The 15,618-nt window shown below is 44.0% G+C and overlaps 1 protein-coding gene across 4 annotated transcripts in view; it reads left to right on the top strand.

Moving 5' to 3' along the window:
* MYH10 (myosin heavy chain 10) overlaps window positions 1-15,618 on the top strand; it is a 152,964-nt gene that overhangs the window by 55,567 nt on the left and 81,779 nt on the right. For all 4 annotated transcript variants that reach the window (XM_054047844.1, XM_054047845.1, XM_054047846.1 and 1 more), the window contains exon 5: window positions 10,118-10,220. In XM_054047844.1, coding sequence (XP_053903819.1) covers window positions 10,118-10,220 — 103 coding nt within the window. The remainder of the gene's footprint in view (window positions 1-10,117; window positions 10,221-15,618) is intronic.

Consider the following 15,618-nt stretch of genomic DNA (forward strand, 5'->3'; position numbering starts at 1 on the left):
GCCGCAGCCTGGGGTTTTCTAGGCTGGAGTTCCCCAGCCCTGCTCCACTACAGGTACCCTGTGTCTAGCTCCCTGCAGCCAGGCCCTTCTCTCCCTGAATGCAGAGAGAGACTCTGGAGCTCCTCGCTTCCAGCCTTTTTATACAGGCCAGCTGAATCTGTTTGGGGCATGGCCCCAGCTGCAGCCACTTCCCCCAATCAGCGCAGCCTTCATGCTGCCTGCTCCCTGGGCTATCTCAGGCCCTTCCAGGCAGGAGCAGGTGTCCACCCTGCTACAGGCACCCAAAGCTTAACAGACTGGATCCCTGCCTATCCAACCAGAAGCAAAAAGTCTAATATTTCCCAGCCTATAAAGTAATATCTAAGAAGCTGGAGAAGGATTGGGTTTCCCAGGGTAGGAGATGGTACATTCCAAATGCAGGGCTACCCTTCACCCTCTCATTGAAAAATGAGTTAGGGCCAGTAGTGTTCAAATGACCTATTGTTTTACAAAACAGAAAAACTCCCTCTATGAGGAGGACAGCTTTAGGACAATGTCCCCCAAAGCAAGAATAAACCCTTTGCCCTGCTTTTGATGACTGGAAGCTCCCAGAAAGGGCTTGCTTTCTAGCAGGAGCAGACAACCCAGCAGCTGCCACTGAAGTTCAGTGGGAGCCTCTCCAGTGTAGCACTACACAAAATCAATATAGCTTACATTAAATGGATTAAAAACTGGCTAACTAGTAAATTTCAAAAAGTAACTGTAGATGGAATCCTCATTCAATGAGGATATTCTTGATGCAGTCCCACAGGTTCTTCGTTTATTGCTATTCAGTATCTTTATCAACGATCTGGAAGAAAATATAAAATTATTACTACCAAACTTGCAGATGACACAACTGGTTGCAGTATTAATAATGAATGGGGCAGATTGGTTCTAAAGGCTGACTTGAATTGCTTGTTGAAATGGGCTCATTTAAACAAGGTGTATCTTAATAAATACAGGGTCATGCATCTGGGGACAATGAATGTAGGTGACACTTCCAAGATGTACTGGATCTTGGAATTGCAGTCATACTGAACAGGATTTAGGGATCATAGCAGATAACCATTTGAACATGTGCTTCCAGTGCAATGCTGGAGTTAAGGAGATCAATATGATCCTCTGTATAAGCAACAGAGGGTCCTGTGGCACCTTTGAGACTAACAGAAGTATTGGGAGCATAAGCTTTCGTGGGTAAGAACCTCACTTCTTCAGATGCAAGTAATGGAAATCTCCAGAGGCAGGTATATATCAGTGTGGAGATAACGAGGTTAGTTCAATCAGGGAGGGTGAGGTGCTCTGCTAGCAGTTGAGGTGTGAACACCAAGGGAGGAGAAACTGTTTCTGTAGTTGGATAGCCATTCACAGTCTTTGTTTAATCCTGATCTGATGGTGTCAAATTTGCAAATGATACAAAGTAGAAGTAGTGAGGTGGTATGGTCTCTGTATATGGCTCTGGTAATTTAATTACTGGAATACTGTCTAGTTCTGGTCCACATATCAGAAATGTCAAAATTAGAAAGTGTGTTTAGGACAGAGCTACAAGAATGACTTGAGGTTTGGAAAACATCTCTTTATATGAGACTTTAGAAGCTCCATCTCTAACTTATCCGAGAGAAGGTTAAGGGGTGATTTGGAGAGGCGATCTCTAATAACACTTGAATCATAACAAGATCTGGTAGTTGGAATCTGAAGCTAGACAAGATCAATCTGGAAATAAGGTACAGGTTTTTACAGTAATGTTCATTAACCGTTGGAAGAACTTACCTGTGTTTCCGAAGTTCCCTCTATTGCCTGTGGCAGCAAGACAAACTGGCAAGTGTCTGACCTGGTAGTTCTTACCTCCAACTAAATCTCTCAATGCCTCAAAAATTTTCAGAACTTCTCTGCTCTGCTGATGTAATGCCTGTCTGAACTGAATATTGGCTGCCAGACACCCCTCGCGCCCCCCCCCCCCCCCCCCTGGACTCCTCAAAATGGTGGATTTGAAACCTACGGGTTTCAGGTCCTTCCGATCCGGTGATGGACAAATCCCCCAAAAGATGGACAAGATGGACTAATTCCTCTCTTGTTTAGAACAGTCTCATATAATGAATTGATGTTTGTCTATATTTCTCTTTGGGTATGCACAAACAGTGCAGCTAAAGCTTCCTCCTCTTGGGGCAATCTATTAAATTCTCTTCAGTTCTTAAGGAGACTAACACCTGTCACCCAACAACAGAAAACCCAACTTTGTCCAGTGCTCAATCTAGCAGACAAGTGACCCCCAAAGACCAGACCGCAACAGAGAAGACTGCAAAAGAAAGACCTGGCTCCAGCACATATGCCCCTGGTGCCAAAGCAGACCACATGGCTTCAGACATTGGCACCAAAAAGGACATAGTCCCAGATTCTGGTAGTAGAGGTGTTTAAGGGGTGCCACTCCAAACAGAGGGCTGAGACTCCAAATGGAACTCCGTATTGTGTCACAGAGTTTTGATCATGAAAAGCCTCTGGATGCAAATCCACCAAGCCCCGCATGATGCCAAAGGCTGGTGAAGAAGGGCAGCCTACAGCACAGAGTAATATTTCTCTGGCACCAGTCCCAGAGCTGTGGTTGCACCTCTCTACATTGAGATCTGTAGCAGACAGTGTACCTCTAAGTGAACCGGGACAGTCACTGGCACCGTCACTGGCACAGAGGTATTTATCTGTACTGAGAGTGCACTGCCCAGAGAGGAAGTCAGTCTCTCCATTGCATGTGTTCTCCCAATCCTCAAACAGGAAACTCTATTCTTTATGGTGCCACAGAAGGACTGAAAATTCACCCCGACAGGAATGCTATTGGACTGGCCAATATCAAGCTATTTAACCATATCCCTACCTTTATGCTGCTGTGGCCCTTATGGGAGTCTGATATATCAGTCGGTTAAGATTCAATCTCTACGCTCAAGAGAGGTCAATTTACCCATCATCTTCTCTGACCAGACCACCTACTGCAGATAGGAAGAACCAGATCTGGGGGCTAAGCAACACCAGTGACCTGCCTTGCCACCAAAAGACCTCTCATCATCACCTCACGAAGTGGTGTCTTTGGCACCGAATGACCCAAGAGCCCCTTATAAGATTCTAGAGAGAGAGAAACATCCAATCAGAGAAATCTCAAGAGTTGTTTGATACTTTGAGAACTGCCAGTGGCTTTTCCCAACGTGGACAAACTTCAGCCTTCCCCTTGCCTGAAAAATGATCCTTAAAGCTAGTGTGCTGCCAAGGAAAAGACCATTGAAGATTGATTTGCTTATGAAGTTCTAACCAGCCTCTCTCTCCTTCTGTTGCCTCCCTATTTAAAATCTAAGGTTTTGGGTGCTATTTGGATACATGATTTCATCATTGGTGTAGGTAGGATAGGATGATTCAGTGGACAAGATTTGTAATGGCAGCTATGGAGTTCTTCTAATTCTACCTTCCATTGCATACTGGACACGGTTTTGCCTGCAGGTAGGTAGGTCATTCTTGGGAGGGTAAATGATTCAGAAGGGATCTGGGGATCTCTAGTGCTGGTTGGAATTTTTAGTTCAGTTCCCTTGGATTGTTAGATAACTGACAACTCTCGGGAGCAAGCTTTATTTATCTTGTATATCCATTTATAGCATCCCCCAGTTGGTTAGAAATGCCAGTGATTAATGGGGGACCATAGTAGTGTTAGGCTCTGGATTTGTCTCATTTAGGAAAACCAGTACCTGTTTTCTGGCAATGGTGCCAACACACTGTTGCTACCAACACTAAGTACTAATCAGAAATGGTAGGCAATATGTCTTGAGTCCTGTCTTCGGTAGCTACCAGTGTTACAAAAACACTGCCCCAACATCAACATCACTGTTGGCTGAGAAATGGAAGTAATTATACTAATGTAATAGCACCCTAAAATGTAAATAGACACTGAAATAGGAAATGTGGGCCTCAGATGAGGACTGTAGAAGCTTTTCCTCTTGCAAGGAAATGCCAAATGCTTGAGTTTAAGGAAGGTGACAAAACTTCTTGTACTCTTGCTGCTGCCCATTATGGTTAAATGGGTGAGTGTGCCAATCTGTCCCAGACTGGTGACTTAGAAATGAAGAAATTCCTGATATGGGATACTAGGGTTCTGTGAGAAATGCTCAAGCCTCTCCTACGCTTGCTGTTTTTAGCTCTAGGATTCTATTTCTGTTAAAATATGAAAGCATAAGTTGCACTTTTTTGCTGGCATTCTAAATTTGAGAACCTTACCACAAGCTTATGATATTCCGTTGAAAATGGTGAGTAGGCTTGATAAATGGTCATTTTTACAGATGCATGAAGCCATACAAGGGTATATAATCTGAATTGGCTTCAGATGGGAGTGGTGGGATGGAGAAGAAACTGAGTTTGCTTCTAAAATGACGACAGCAGCAAATACCAAGCCTTTCAGTATACAACCTCTGGCTGGGTTCCAGCTTCCTAACATTCCCCTGACAACTGGTGTGAAAAGATGTGAACTATCTACAAGAAGATGAAACTGAGAACTATAAATAGTAAAAAACCAATTCTTGGATTTTCTGAACCAGTCCAGAAACTCGGGTGTACCTCTCAGTTTCCAGCAGATGTAGGCAGGTAGTTATGATGATCCTTTTATCTACAGGCCTTGCTTTCTGAATTCTCCAATTGTTTCTAGTAGGTGAAGGATCCACCCAGTTATTTCTCTGATAGGAGCTAGCAAGGAAGCTTATTCTGCACAACCACCACTGAAGAAGCACCTGTGATTGCAGTCATTTCTGCAGCTACTTTACCAGTACCAGCAGACTTTCGGTACATGTTTCCATGTGCTTTTGGTGCCTAATATATAGGGATCCCATCATCTCTGAGGTAAGGTGCTTCCTGTCCTCCGTGTTTGAGTGAAGTTAGTCTCTAAGGTCCCACAAGTACTCCTGTTCTTTTTGTGGATACAGACTAACATGGCTGCTACTCTGAAACCTGCCAGAGTGAAGTGGTATTCCTATGTTTTCTGGGGAAACCTTGTGACTGAGAAGAAACCTGCAAAAGAGCAGGTAGCAAGCAGCACTGGTCATCCTTCCTCTTGCAGTGGGTCTAGCTGCTAGAAGAGCCTCTTGCTTCCAGGCGAACTTGTTCTTGTCCCAATTTTGGTGATTCTGAGAAACAGCAGCACCGTTTTGTCTGAAACTTTACAAAATTTGGTCTGAGGCAGACCTCTAGCATGCGGAACTTCAGCCTGAATAGTTACTTTAACAAAGTTAAAAGCAATTGAAATAGCTTGTAGCGGGAAGCGTTGGGCAACCTTAACATGGCTGTGACACAACCCCCCCTCCCAGCCCCCCAAAAACACCCCTCATTCAGCTGCCTATCTAACTAAATGGTGCTTTATTACTTTGCAGCAGAGAAACTGGTGAGTGGGGTGTGGGAGGGAGGGAAGTCCTCCACTAAGGCTGTTTTGGGGTATGTGTCAGTTCTAGAGTTCATTGCTGTCTGACCTAAATCTTAATGCAGCATCGTAGCACACATGTGGTCAAGCAGTGAGAGTCAGCAAGGTCCCCCCTGCACCAGCATGATATTAATGCAGTGGTGTGCAAACGTTTCTAGTTGTGCCTCCACCCCAACTTACCATTAATGGAATCTGGTTGTGCGCCCCTCCCCCCCCCATTACTGCACAGCCAAGGCTTCCTTAGCCATAGAGCTTGAGCTGGAGGCAGAGCTGAGCTGGGGGTGGAGAGGAAATGAGGCAAGGCTGGGCTGGAGTGGGGCTGGTGCTGGAGTGGAACTGGGGGTGGATCTGGGTTGCGGGAGGAGCAAGGCTTGGGGCAGAGCAGGGCTGGAAGTATGGCAGGTGGGGAGGGAGTGCTACTTTTCCAGCCCCTCTCCGCCCCCAATGGGGGGGATGCACCCTGCAATTTGGGGACCACTGCATTAATGAATAGGTGGGACAGCTATAAGGCCACATCCCTAGGAATGGGAATTCATTGGGTGATTGGATGAGATGCATATTTGAGAGCATGATAAAACTTTAAATTCTCTCAGGTCCATGGTTTTTGGTGGGACACCAAACTTCCCTTAGAAATCTAATGTAGAATTAGCTGCATCTGGAGAAGCAAAGGTTATTGCCCTGAAGTGTAAAATGAAACTTCTGCAATCTCTTCATCTTGCTATATGCATGCGAGTCATGAATGTTAAGGAAACAGGATATTTAAGAGGCTTTCTGCCTTCAAATGGAAATGCTACAGGCAATTGCTGTGAGTTAGTTACACCTTGCATGTGACGGAGGAGGAGGAGATCACCTGAACTTACAGCATAACCAGAGTGATACCCAATATCAAGACAATCAGATGAAGAAAACTTCAGTTTGTGGGACCCACATGGATTTGATGAGCGGAGGAAGATGCTGGAGCAAGATTTGCAGGGATTGGTGGGTTCAACAATTTGGCTGACAGGACAGGATGCGGTATGGCGCACTTCTCAAGGCAGTGTGAAAACCACAAAACATGGAGGAAGATTGCTGGCCAGCGATTCCTGTGTGTTTACTGTTCAGTGTGATGTGACTCTGTGGTGCTTTGCACTATGAGAGAATTGCATAATTCACTTAATTTACCCCCCCCCTTTTTTTTTTTAAAAGAAAGTATTTAAATTAAATATGAATCTGCCATAGAGTCTGAAGTATTGGCAAAATTAAGGCAGCATAGTCTAGTGTATATGGCACCAGACTGGGAGTCAGAAGATCTGGGTTCTATCCTTAATTGTCGTCTGCTGTGTTGCCTTGGGCAAGTAACTACTTACCTTATCTGTCTTGCCCTCTTAGATTGTAAGCCCTTCAGGGAAGGGACTACCTCTTACTACATGTATGTACAGTACCTAGTGTAATGAGATCAGGATTTCGGTTGGGGACTCTTGGGTGCTGCTGTAACACACAATGCAGAATTTAAGTCAAGCCAGTTGCAGATTAGAGACTTTTTATAGCATAGGGGGGGGGAAATGTATTCTTCTTCACAGTAATGTCTTGTCTTTGTATTGTGCCCCAGCAAAGTAAAATTGTCTGCATTTAAACTCTGTTTGGTTAGGTTTGCCTTCAAAGATCAGACTAGAGAGCTTGAGGCTTGATAGGCAGAGAAATCAAGCACTGGAGTGCTATGTAACATTTCTTAGCTTTCACTCTCTGAATCGTAGCTGGAGTGGAACAAATAACCTCTGATCATGACAAACTGTTCTGAATGTGAGTTGATGGGGGTAAAGGAGCTAGTCTGAAGTGCTTCAGTATAAATTGTTCAGGCAGCCACAGCAACAACTTCAAAACAGGAGGAATGTGTTCTGACGGTTCTGTCTCTAGAAGGATAGAGCCACTCTCTTGAAGGAGCTGAATTCTAGATGTTCTCTGCATTTGTCAATAAATAAAACTGTTTGACCAGTGGCCCAGCCATGTAACATAGATTTTTAAAATGACAGTAGTGGAACAGAGACATCCACTCCTCAGTTAGAGGATTTCACTGTCTATTATAGTAACAAAGATACATTGTCAGATTTGTCAAAGTAGGCACATTGCTGAGCAATCACTTGGAGCCGATAATCAGAATTGCTGTTTGTTTGCATCTGCTTTCATAAAACTGTGGGAGAGAGTGGGTCCCACTTCTAATTCAATGAGTGGAACTGAGATTTAAGGCCAGGGGTGAAATCCTGGCCCTATTGAACTCAATGGCAAGGCTCTCATTGTTAACTTCACTAGGCCCAGGATTTTCCATAAGGGTTTTTAATAAACACTTCTGTAGTAACCTAATGATTGGAGTGTATTTAAAACCAGGTATTTTTTTTAAAAGGCTGATCTCTGACTTCATTATATATTGTCCTTCCACTTCACAAATATTGTATATTAGCATTTCTAAAAGTTTACCTTGTTTGGGCAATTTATAATTCATGCATTTGCACTCTTGGGGGAAAAAAAGCTGAAGTATGCAGATGTTCTTATTCCTATAAATGAAAAGGATTTCATCACCTAAATCTTCTAATTCTTCTTCTAGTAGAGTATATGACAGCAGAACTGCCTAACAGTTCATATCCAGCAGGAAATACTCAGCATATTTGTAAGGCATAAGGCAAGAAGAATTAGATAAGATACTAGCTGAGTTGTATGGAGACATTCTATAAAAGTATAATTTCAGACTTGCATTTTAGCCAAAGGAATACATCATAAACTCCAAGCTTTTGGCCTCATGTGCTTTATGAGACGTACAGGCTTTTATAAGAACTTGTTGATTTGTGGATTGTATTTGTAAAAAGGCCGTGTGTAGTCTCCTTTAGAACTGGACCTATGGAATATAATTGTACTCCCTCCACTCCCCAGAAGTCTGCTCACTAGATCACTGGAGTAGATTCTTTAAAATTTAGCTAAACTTTTTTTAACTACTTTTTAATCTTTTCCGCCAATTTAACTTCCATTCAGAGATTAGAAATATTAAATGTACCCTTCATTGAATTTAAAGAAAACCCCAAAACTCTTAGTCTCTCTTCTGAGGTAACAAATAATTTAATATTGATTCAGAATATAAAAGTTCGGTTCAGTATACAAAGCAAACTACTAAATCTAGTATATATAGTGCAATGGAGGGAAGTGTTGCCTTGGAAACTTCAACTGCAAAAGTTGTTAATCCACACTGCACACACATACGTTTTCAGTTAAACTATTTGTAACAGAAATCGCAACGGACTAAACTGACATCCTAGTAGGCTTGAAATGGTTCCACAGTTAACTATGTCAAGATTTATTTCTAAAATGAATATTTAACAATGGGAGAAAATTGCACTTTTCCAGTGCAATTCCAAGTAATTGAACTTTCTTAATTTCAAATGCTTCATAAACACAAACAGCAATCTCTTCCTACTTAGCTATGATTTGGTAGCCGAGTTAAGTTTGTAGTGAGTGTTATTAAAAGATGCATCGATAAATTTATAATGTAGCATTGTCTGAAAACTAAATTACGGCTATGAAAAAAACCTTGTGTCAGTCCTGTTTCATGTAAAGATAATATAGATTTAATAAATACCTCCCTTGGAAAATCAGTTTACAACTTTGTGTCCTACAGACATATCTTGAAATAAGTCAGACATATCCAAACACATTTTACTTCAAACCTAGCTGAGCATTCATTAAAATAATGCATGTTGTACCTGTTTACAGCAATAAAATTAAAAGTGTAATAGATGTGTACTCCTTGCAATCCTAGATATGCTTCAGCCTAGCCAAGAATCTGATTATGGTACGATATGTTAAGATGTATTTTACTGCTAATGCTCCTAGGGCCTAACTTTCAAAAGTACTGAGCACTTGCAGTCCTATTGACTTCACGGGGATTTGTGGGAGCTCAGTGTTTCTGAAAAATCTGGCACTTAGAGCATGAAGTGCCATTATGGCATTATGTTTATATATTCGTTATTCTAAGAGATTCAATCCATGGCCTTGGTCAAGTCAACCTCTCTGCTTCAGTTTCTTATCCTTTAAGGAAGAGGTAAGAACGCTTGTTTCACACAAGAATTGAAGATTAGGGTTTGTTGTTAGTTGGTGGTAAAGAACTATGATAAAAAGTATGCTTAATACATAATAAGCATACTTGACATTGTACCAATAATTAAATGATGTGCTAGGGAGACATTTTGGATAACGGCAGTGTTTAAACTGACAAACTCCTGATTTGTTTCCTTAAACATTACAGTCAAGATGGGTCAGGTAATGTCTCTTATTGGACCAATTTCTGCTGATGAGAGACAAGCTTTCGAGCCACACAGAACTCATCTTCAAGTTTGGGAAAGGAAAATGCATTTTGTTGTGAAGCTGTGAGTTCTTTTCCAAGGCCTGAAGAAGAGCTCTGTGTGGCTTGAAAACTTTTACCTCACCCACCTTGTCTCTCTAATATCCTGGGATAGACACATCTACAGCTACACTGCATACATCCTTAAACATTAGCACTTTTTCTTTCAGACAGTTAATAAAATACCATTGTACGGTCCAAGCCTGAGACTGAAATGCAATTAGGTAGTTACCATAAAAGACTGACTATGCTTATTAAAACTGAATTTTGGGAGAAAAATGTGTGAATGTGTCTTGCAGAGGTGAATCTGGTGCTGGGAAGACCGAAAACACCAAGAAAGTTATTCAGTACCTTGCTCATGTTGCTTCCTCCCATAAAGGAAGAAAGGACCATAATATTCCAGTAAGTATTTTTCAATTGTCTTTCTCTTTTCCAGAACCAGGCTTTATTGTATCTAAATACCCTAAAGTGCTGTCACTGCTAAAAGGATTAAAAACTAATATTTAGGATCTAAAATAAATATCAGTTGATATGGCTGTTAGCTAAGATATCATTAAAGTGTTCTAGCAACAGAAATGAATAATTTGGAAAATAAAGTGTGATTGTTTAATTCATAGCATTAAAAACAAATATTAACTGTTAAACTCTGACAGGATATGTGGAAAATTACAATATGTAATAAACACCGTGCTTTTGCAATGGTGAGAGCTAGAAGCCCACTGTTAGGGAAAGGTAATAAAACAACTGAGCCCTTTGCTATGATCGTTATCTTTCTGTTTTTATATGACATGGTATTGGAAAAACTTAACTCACTGCCTTATAACTTGGACTCTTTCAGTAAACTGGACTTCAGCAAAATCTGACATGCACATTGGTGGATTAAGGGTTTTATGCAATGCAGAGTCAAAAGTATATAAATGGGTTTCAGATAATCAGTTGTACACTCATAGTGACTCCATTATTCAGTTTCGCTCTAGGTTACTGATTCACTATCAAAAGTATTGCTGTTTGCATGCTTTATATTTTGCAATGGTACCACAGGTTGTATGGTGCTTAAGACCTAAAGCAGTCTCTGTCTTGAACCATTTACAGTAGCAACCCCTATGGTTTAGTTGACCTATTTCCCATTATAAGTTGTCCGGTGGATCCCACGCCTGCCCCTTAACTTGAACCCTGAGCACATGGAGGCTCAAAATCACAGGGAAGCAGGAGCCAGAACAGGATTTATACATGAGTTAGCAACGCTGAAGAGAACTGGTAGCAGCAGGACAGGGTTAAGAAGGAGAACCTGGAGGAGAGTGGGAGGGACAGGAGAGCAGAGGGGAGGCTGCTCTGTGTTCAGATGGACTCTTGGGGGAGTTTTTAACAAGTCCTGTGTGCAGGGAAACCTAAATTACGAACTCCACATCAGCAAATATTCTATTAACTTTGTGCATAGGGTAATTATGCAATGTGTTGTGCGCTTATGGTTTGAGCATGAGTTTGTAATAAGGCTTTTGTGTACACAGGTGCCGGCTTCCTCTGGGCCCTGGGGGTGCTCAACCCAACCCCCCTCCCCGGTGCCCCAGGCCCTGCCTCTTCTCACTCCTGCTCTGTCGCAGACACTCCCCCTGCCCCTTCTCTCAAGCCCCCACCCCATAGAAGCCTAGAATATCAGGGTTGGAAGGGACCTCAGGAGGTCATCTAATCCAACCCCCTGCTCAAAGCAGGACCAATTCCCAACTAAATCATCCCAGCCAGGGATTTGTCAAGCCTGACCATAAAAACCTCTAAGGAAGGAGATTCCACCACCTCCCTAGGTAACCCATTCCAGTGCTTCACCACCCTCCTAGTGAAAAAGTTTTTCCTAATATCCAACCTAAACCTCCCCCTCTGCAACTTAAGACCATTACTCCTTGTTCAGTCATCTGCTACCACTGAGAACATTCTAGATCCATCCTCTTTGGAACCCCCTTTCAGGTAGTTGAAAGCAGCTATCAAATCCCCCCTCATTCTTCTCTTCTGTAGACTAAACAATCCCAGTTCCCTCAGCCTTTCCTCATAAGTCATGTGCTCCAGCCCCCTAATCATTTTTGTTGCCCTCCGCTGGACTCCTTCCAACTTTTCCACATCCTTCTTGTAGTGTGAGGCCCAAAACTGGACACAGTACTCCAAATGAGGCCTCACCAGAGTTGAATAGAGGGGAACGATCACGTCCCTCGATCTGCTGGCAATGCCCCTACTTATACAGTCCAAAATGACGTAAGCTTTCTTGGTGACAAGGGCACACTGTTGACTCATATCCAGCTTCTCATCCACTATAACCCCTAGGTCCTTTTCTGCAGAACTGCTTCCTAGCCATTCGGTCCCTAGTCTGTAACAGTGAATGGGATTCTTCCATCTTAAGTGCAGGACTCTGCACTTGTCTTTGTTGAACCTCATCAGGTTTCTTTTGGCCCAATCCTCTAATTTGTCTAGGTCCCTCTGTATCCTATCCCTACCCTCCAGCGTATCTACCACTCCTCCCAGTTTAGTGTCATATGCAAACTTGCTGAGAGTGCAGTCCACGCCATCCTCCAGATCATTAATGAAGATTTTGAACAAAACCGGCCTCAGGACTGTCCCTTGGGGCCCTTCGCTTGAAACCGGCTGCCAACTAGACATGGAGCCATTGATCACTGCTCGTTGAGCCCAACGATCTAGCCAGCTTTCTATCCACCTTGTAGTCCATTCATCCAGCCCATACTTCCTTAACTTGCTGGCAAGAATACTGTGGGAGATCGAATCAAAAGCTTTGCTAAAGTCAAGGAATAACACATCCACTGCTTTCCCCTTATCCACAGACCCAGTTATCTCATCATAGAAGGCAATTAGGTTAGTCAGGCATGACTTGCCCTTCGTGAATCCATGCTGACTGTTCCTGATCACTTTCCTCTCATCTAAGTGCTTCAGAATGGATTCCTTGAGGACCTTTTCCATGATTTTTCCAGGAACTGAGGTGAGGCTGACTGGCCTGTAGTTCCCTGGATCCTCCTCCTTCCCTCTTTTAAAGATGGGCACTACATTAGCCTTTTTCCAGTCATCCGGAACCTCCCCCAATCGCCATGAGTTTTCAAAGATAATGGCCAATTGCTCTGCAATCACATCCGCCAATTCCTTTTAGCACCCTCGGATGCAGCGCATCCAGCCCCATGGGCTTGTGCTCGTCTAGTTTTTCTAAATAGTCCTGAACCACTTCTTTCTCCACAGAGGGCTGCTTGCCTCCTCGACATACTGTGCTGCCCAGTGCAGCAGTCTGGGAACTGACCTTATTCGTGAAGACAGAGGCAAAAAAAGCATTGAGTACATTAGCTTTTTCCACATCCTCTGTCACTAGGTTGCCTCCCTCATTCAGTAAGGGGCCCACACTTTCCTTGACTTTCTTCTTGTTGCTAACATACCTGAAGAAACCCTTCTTGTTACTCTTAACATCTCTTGCTAACTGCAACTCCAAGTATGATTTGGCCTTCCTGATTTCACTCCTGCATGCCTGAGCAATATTTTTATACTCCTCCCTGGTCACTTGTCCAATCTTCCACTTCTTGTAGGCTTCTTTTTTGCATTTAAGATCAGTAAGGATTTCACTGTTAAGCCAAGCTGGTTGCCTGCCATATTTACTATTCTTTCTACACATCGGGATGTTTTTTTCCTGCAACCTCAATAAGGATTCTTTAAAATACAGCCAGCAATCCTGGACTCCCTTCCCCCTCATGTTATTCTCCCAGGGGATATTGCCCATCAGTTCCCTGAGGTAGTCAAAGTCTGCTTTTCTGAAGTCCCAGGTCTGTATTCTGCTGCTCTCCTTTCTTCCTTGTGTCAGGATCCTGAACTCAACCATCTCATGGTCACTGCCTCCCAGGTTCCCATCCACTTTTGCTTCCCCTACTAATTCTTCTCGGTTTGTGAGCAGCAGGTCTAGAAGAGCTCTGCCCCTAGTTGGTTCCTCCACCATTTGCACCAGGAAATTGTCCTCTATACTTTCCAAAAATTTCCTGGATTGTCTGTGCACCGCTGTATTGCTCTCCCAGCAGATATCAGGGTGATTAAAGTCTCCCATGAGAACCAGGGCCTGCGATTTAGTAACTTCTGCTAGTTGCCAGAAGAAAGCCTCATCCCCCTGGTCTGGTGGTCTATAGCAGACTCCCACCATGACATCCCCCTTGTTGCTCCCACTTCTAAACTTAATCCAGAGACTCAGGTTTTTCTGCAGTTTCATACTGGAGCTGTGAGCAGTCATACTCCTCTCTTACATACAATGCAACTCCCCCACCTTTTCTGCCCTGCCTGTCCTTCCTGAACAGTTTATATCCATCCATGACAGTACTCCAGTCATGTGAGTTATCCCACCAAGTCTGTTATTCCAATCATATCATAGTTCCTTGACTGTGCCAGAACTTCCAGTTCTCCCTGCTTGTTTCCCAGGCTTCTTGCATTTGTGTATAGGGACTTAAGATAACTCGCTTATTGTCCCGCTTTCTCAGCCTGAGACAGGAGTCCTCCCCTCTTGCACTCTTGTGCTCGTGCTTCCTCCTGGTATCCCATTTCCACACTTACCTCAGGGCTTTGGTCGCCTTCCCCCGGTGAACCTAGTTTAAAGCCCTCCTCACTAGGTTAGCCAGCCTGCTTGCGAAGATGCTTTTCCCTCTCTTCGTTAGGTGGAGCCCATCTCTGCCAAGCACTCCTCCCATGGTTGAAGAATCCAAAGCCTTCTCTCTGACACCACCTGCGTAGCCATTCGTTGACTTCCACAATTCGACGGTCTCTACCCTGGCCTCTTCCCTACACAGGGAGGATGGACGAGAACACCACTTGCGCCTCAAACTCCTTTATCCTTCTTCCCAGAGCCACGTAGTCTGCAATGATCCACTCAAGGTCATTCTTGGCAGTATCATTGGTGCCCACGTGGAGAAGCAGGAAGGGGTAGCAATCCGAGGGCTTGATGAGTCTCAGCAGTCTCTCTGCCACATCGTGAATCCTAGCTCCTGGCAAGCAGCAGACCTCTCATTTTTTTTCGGTTGGGGCAGCAGATAGATGACTCAGTCCCCCTGAGGAGGGAGTCCCTGACCACCACCACCACCCACCTCCTCCTCTTGGGAGTGGTGGTTGTGGAACCCCCATCCCTAGGACAGGGCATCTCAGGCCTTCCAATTGGTGGAGTCTCCTTCTGCTCCCTTCCCTCAGATGTATCATCTAGTCCACTCTCTGCATTAGTACCAGTGGAGAGAACATGAAAACGGTTGCTCACCTGTATCTCCATTGCTGGTACATGGACGCTTCTCCTTCTTCTGGAAGTCACATGCTGCCAAATGTCTTGACCGTCCCTCTGTCCCCTCTGCACAGCCTGCTCTGATTCTTCAGAATGTTGTGCTCATAGAAGCATATCCTGACGTCTGTCCACCCCCATCCTGCCTCTTCCCGCCCACTCCTTCCCCGCACCTCCTGCATACTGCAGAGCAGCTGATGGTGGCGGGTGGGAGGCACTGGGAGGGAGGAAGAGGAGTTGATCAACGGGACTCCGGTGGGACAGAAGGTACTGGGGGGGGAGGAGGGGGGGGGGAGAGCTAGCTGCTGGTGGGTGCTAATTTTTTTTTCTATGGGTGCTCCACCCACAGAGTTGGTGCCTGTGTTTAATGTGCTACACAATCTCCCTGTGTTGTGTAGTGTTTTTGTCAGTTACAAGCAGAAGGAAGTTCCTTGTGGTATTTGAGTCTTGTCATGCCATGGAGGCATTAGGGCATGATTAAGAGGTATAATGTGACTTTTTGCTTTGGGAAAATGTCAC

Source organism: Malaclemys terrapin, chromosome 13 (assembly GCF_027887155.1).
Source record: "Malaclemys terrapin pileata isolate rMalTer1 chromosome 13, rMalTer1.hap1, whole genome shotgun sequence".
In the NCBI taxonomy this organism is placed as follows: Eukaryota; Metazoa; Chordata; order Testudines; family Emydidae; genus Malaclemys; species Malaclemys terrapin.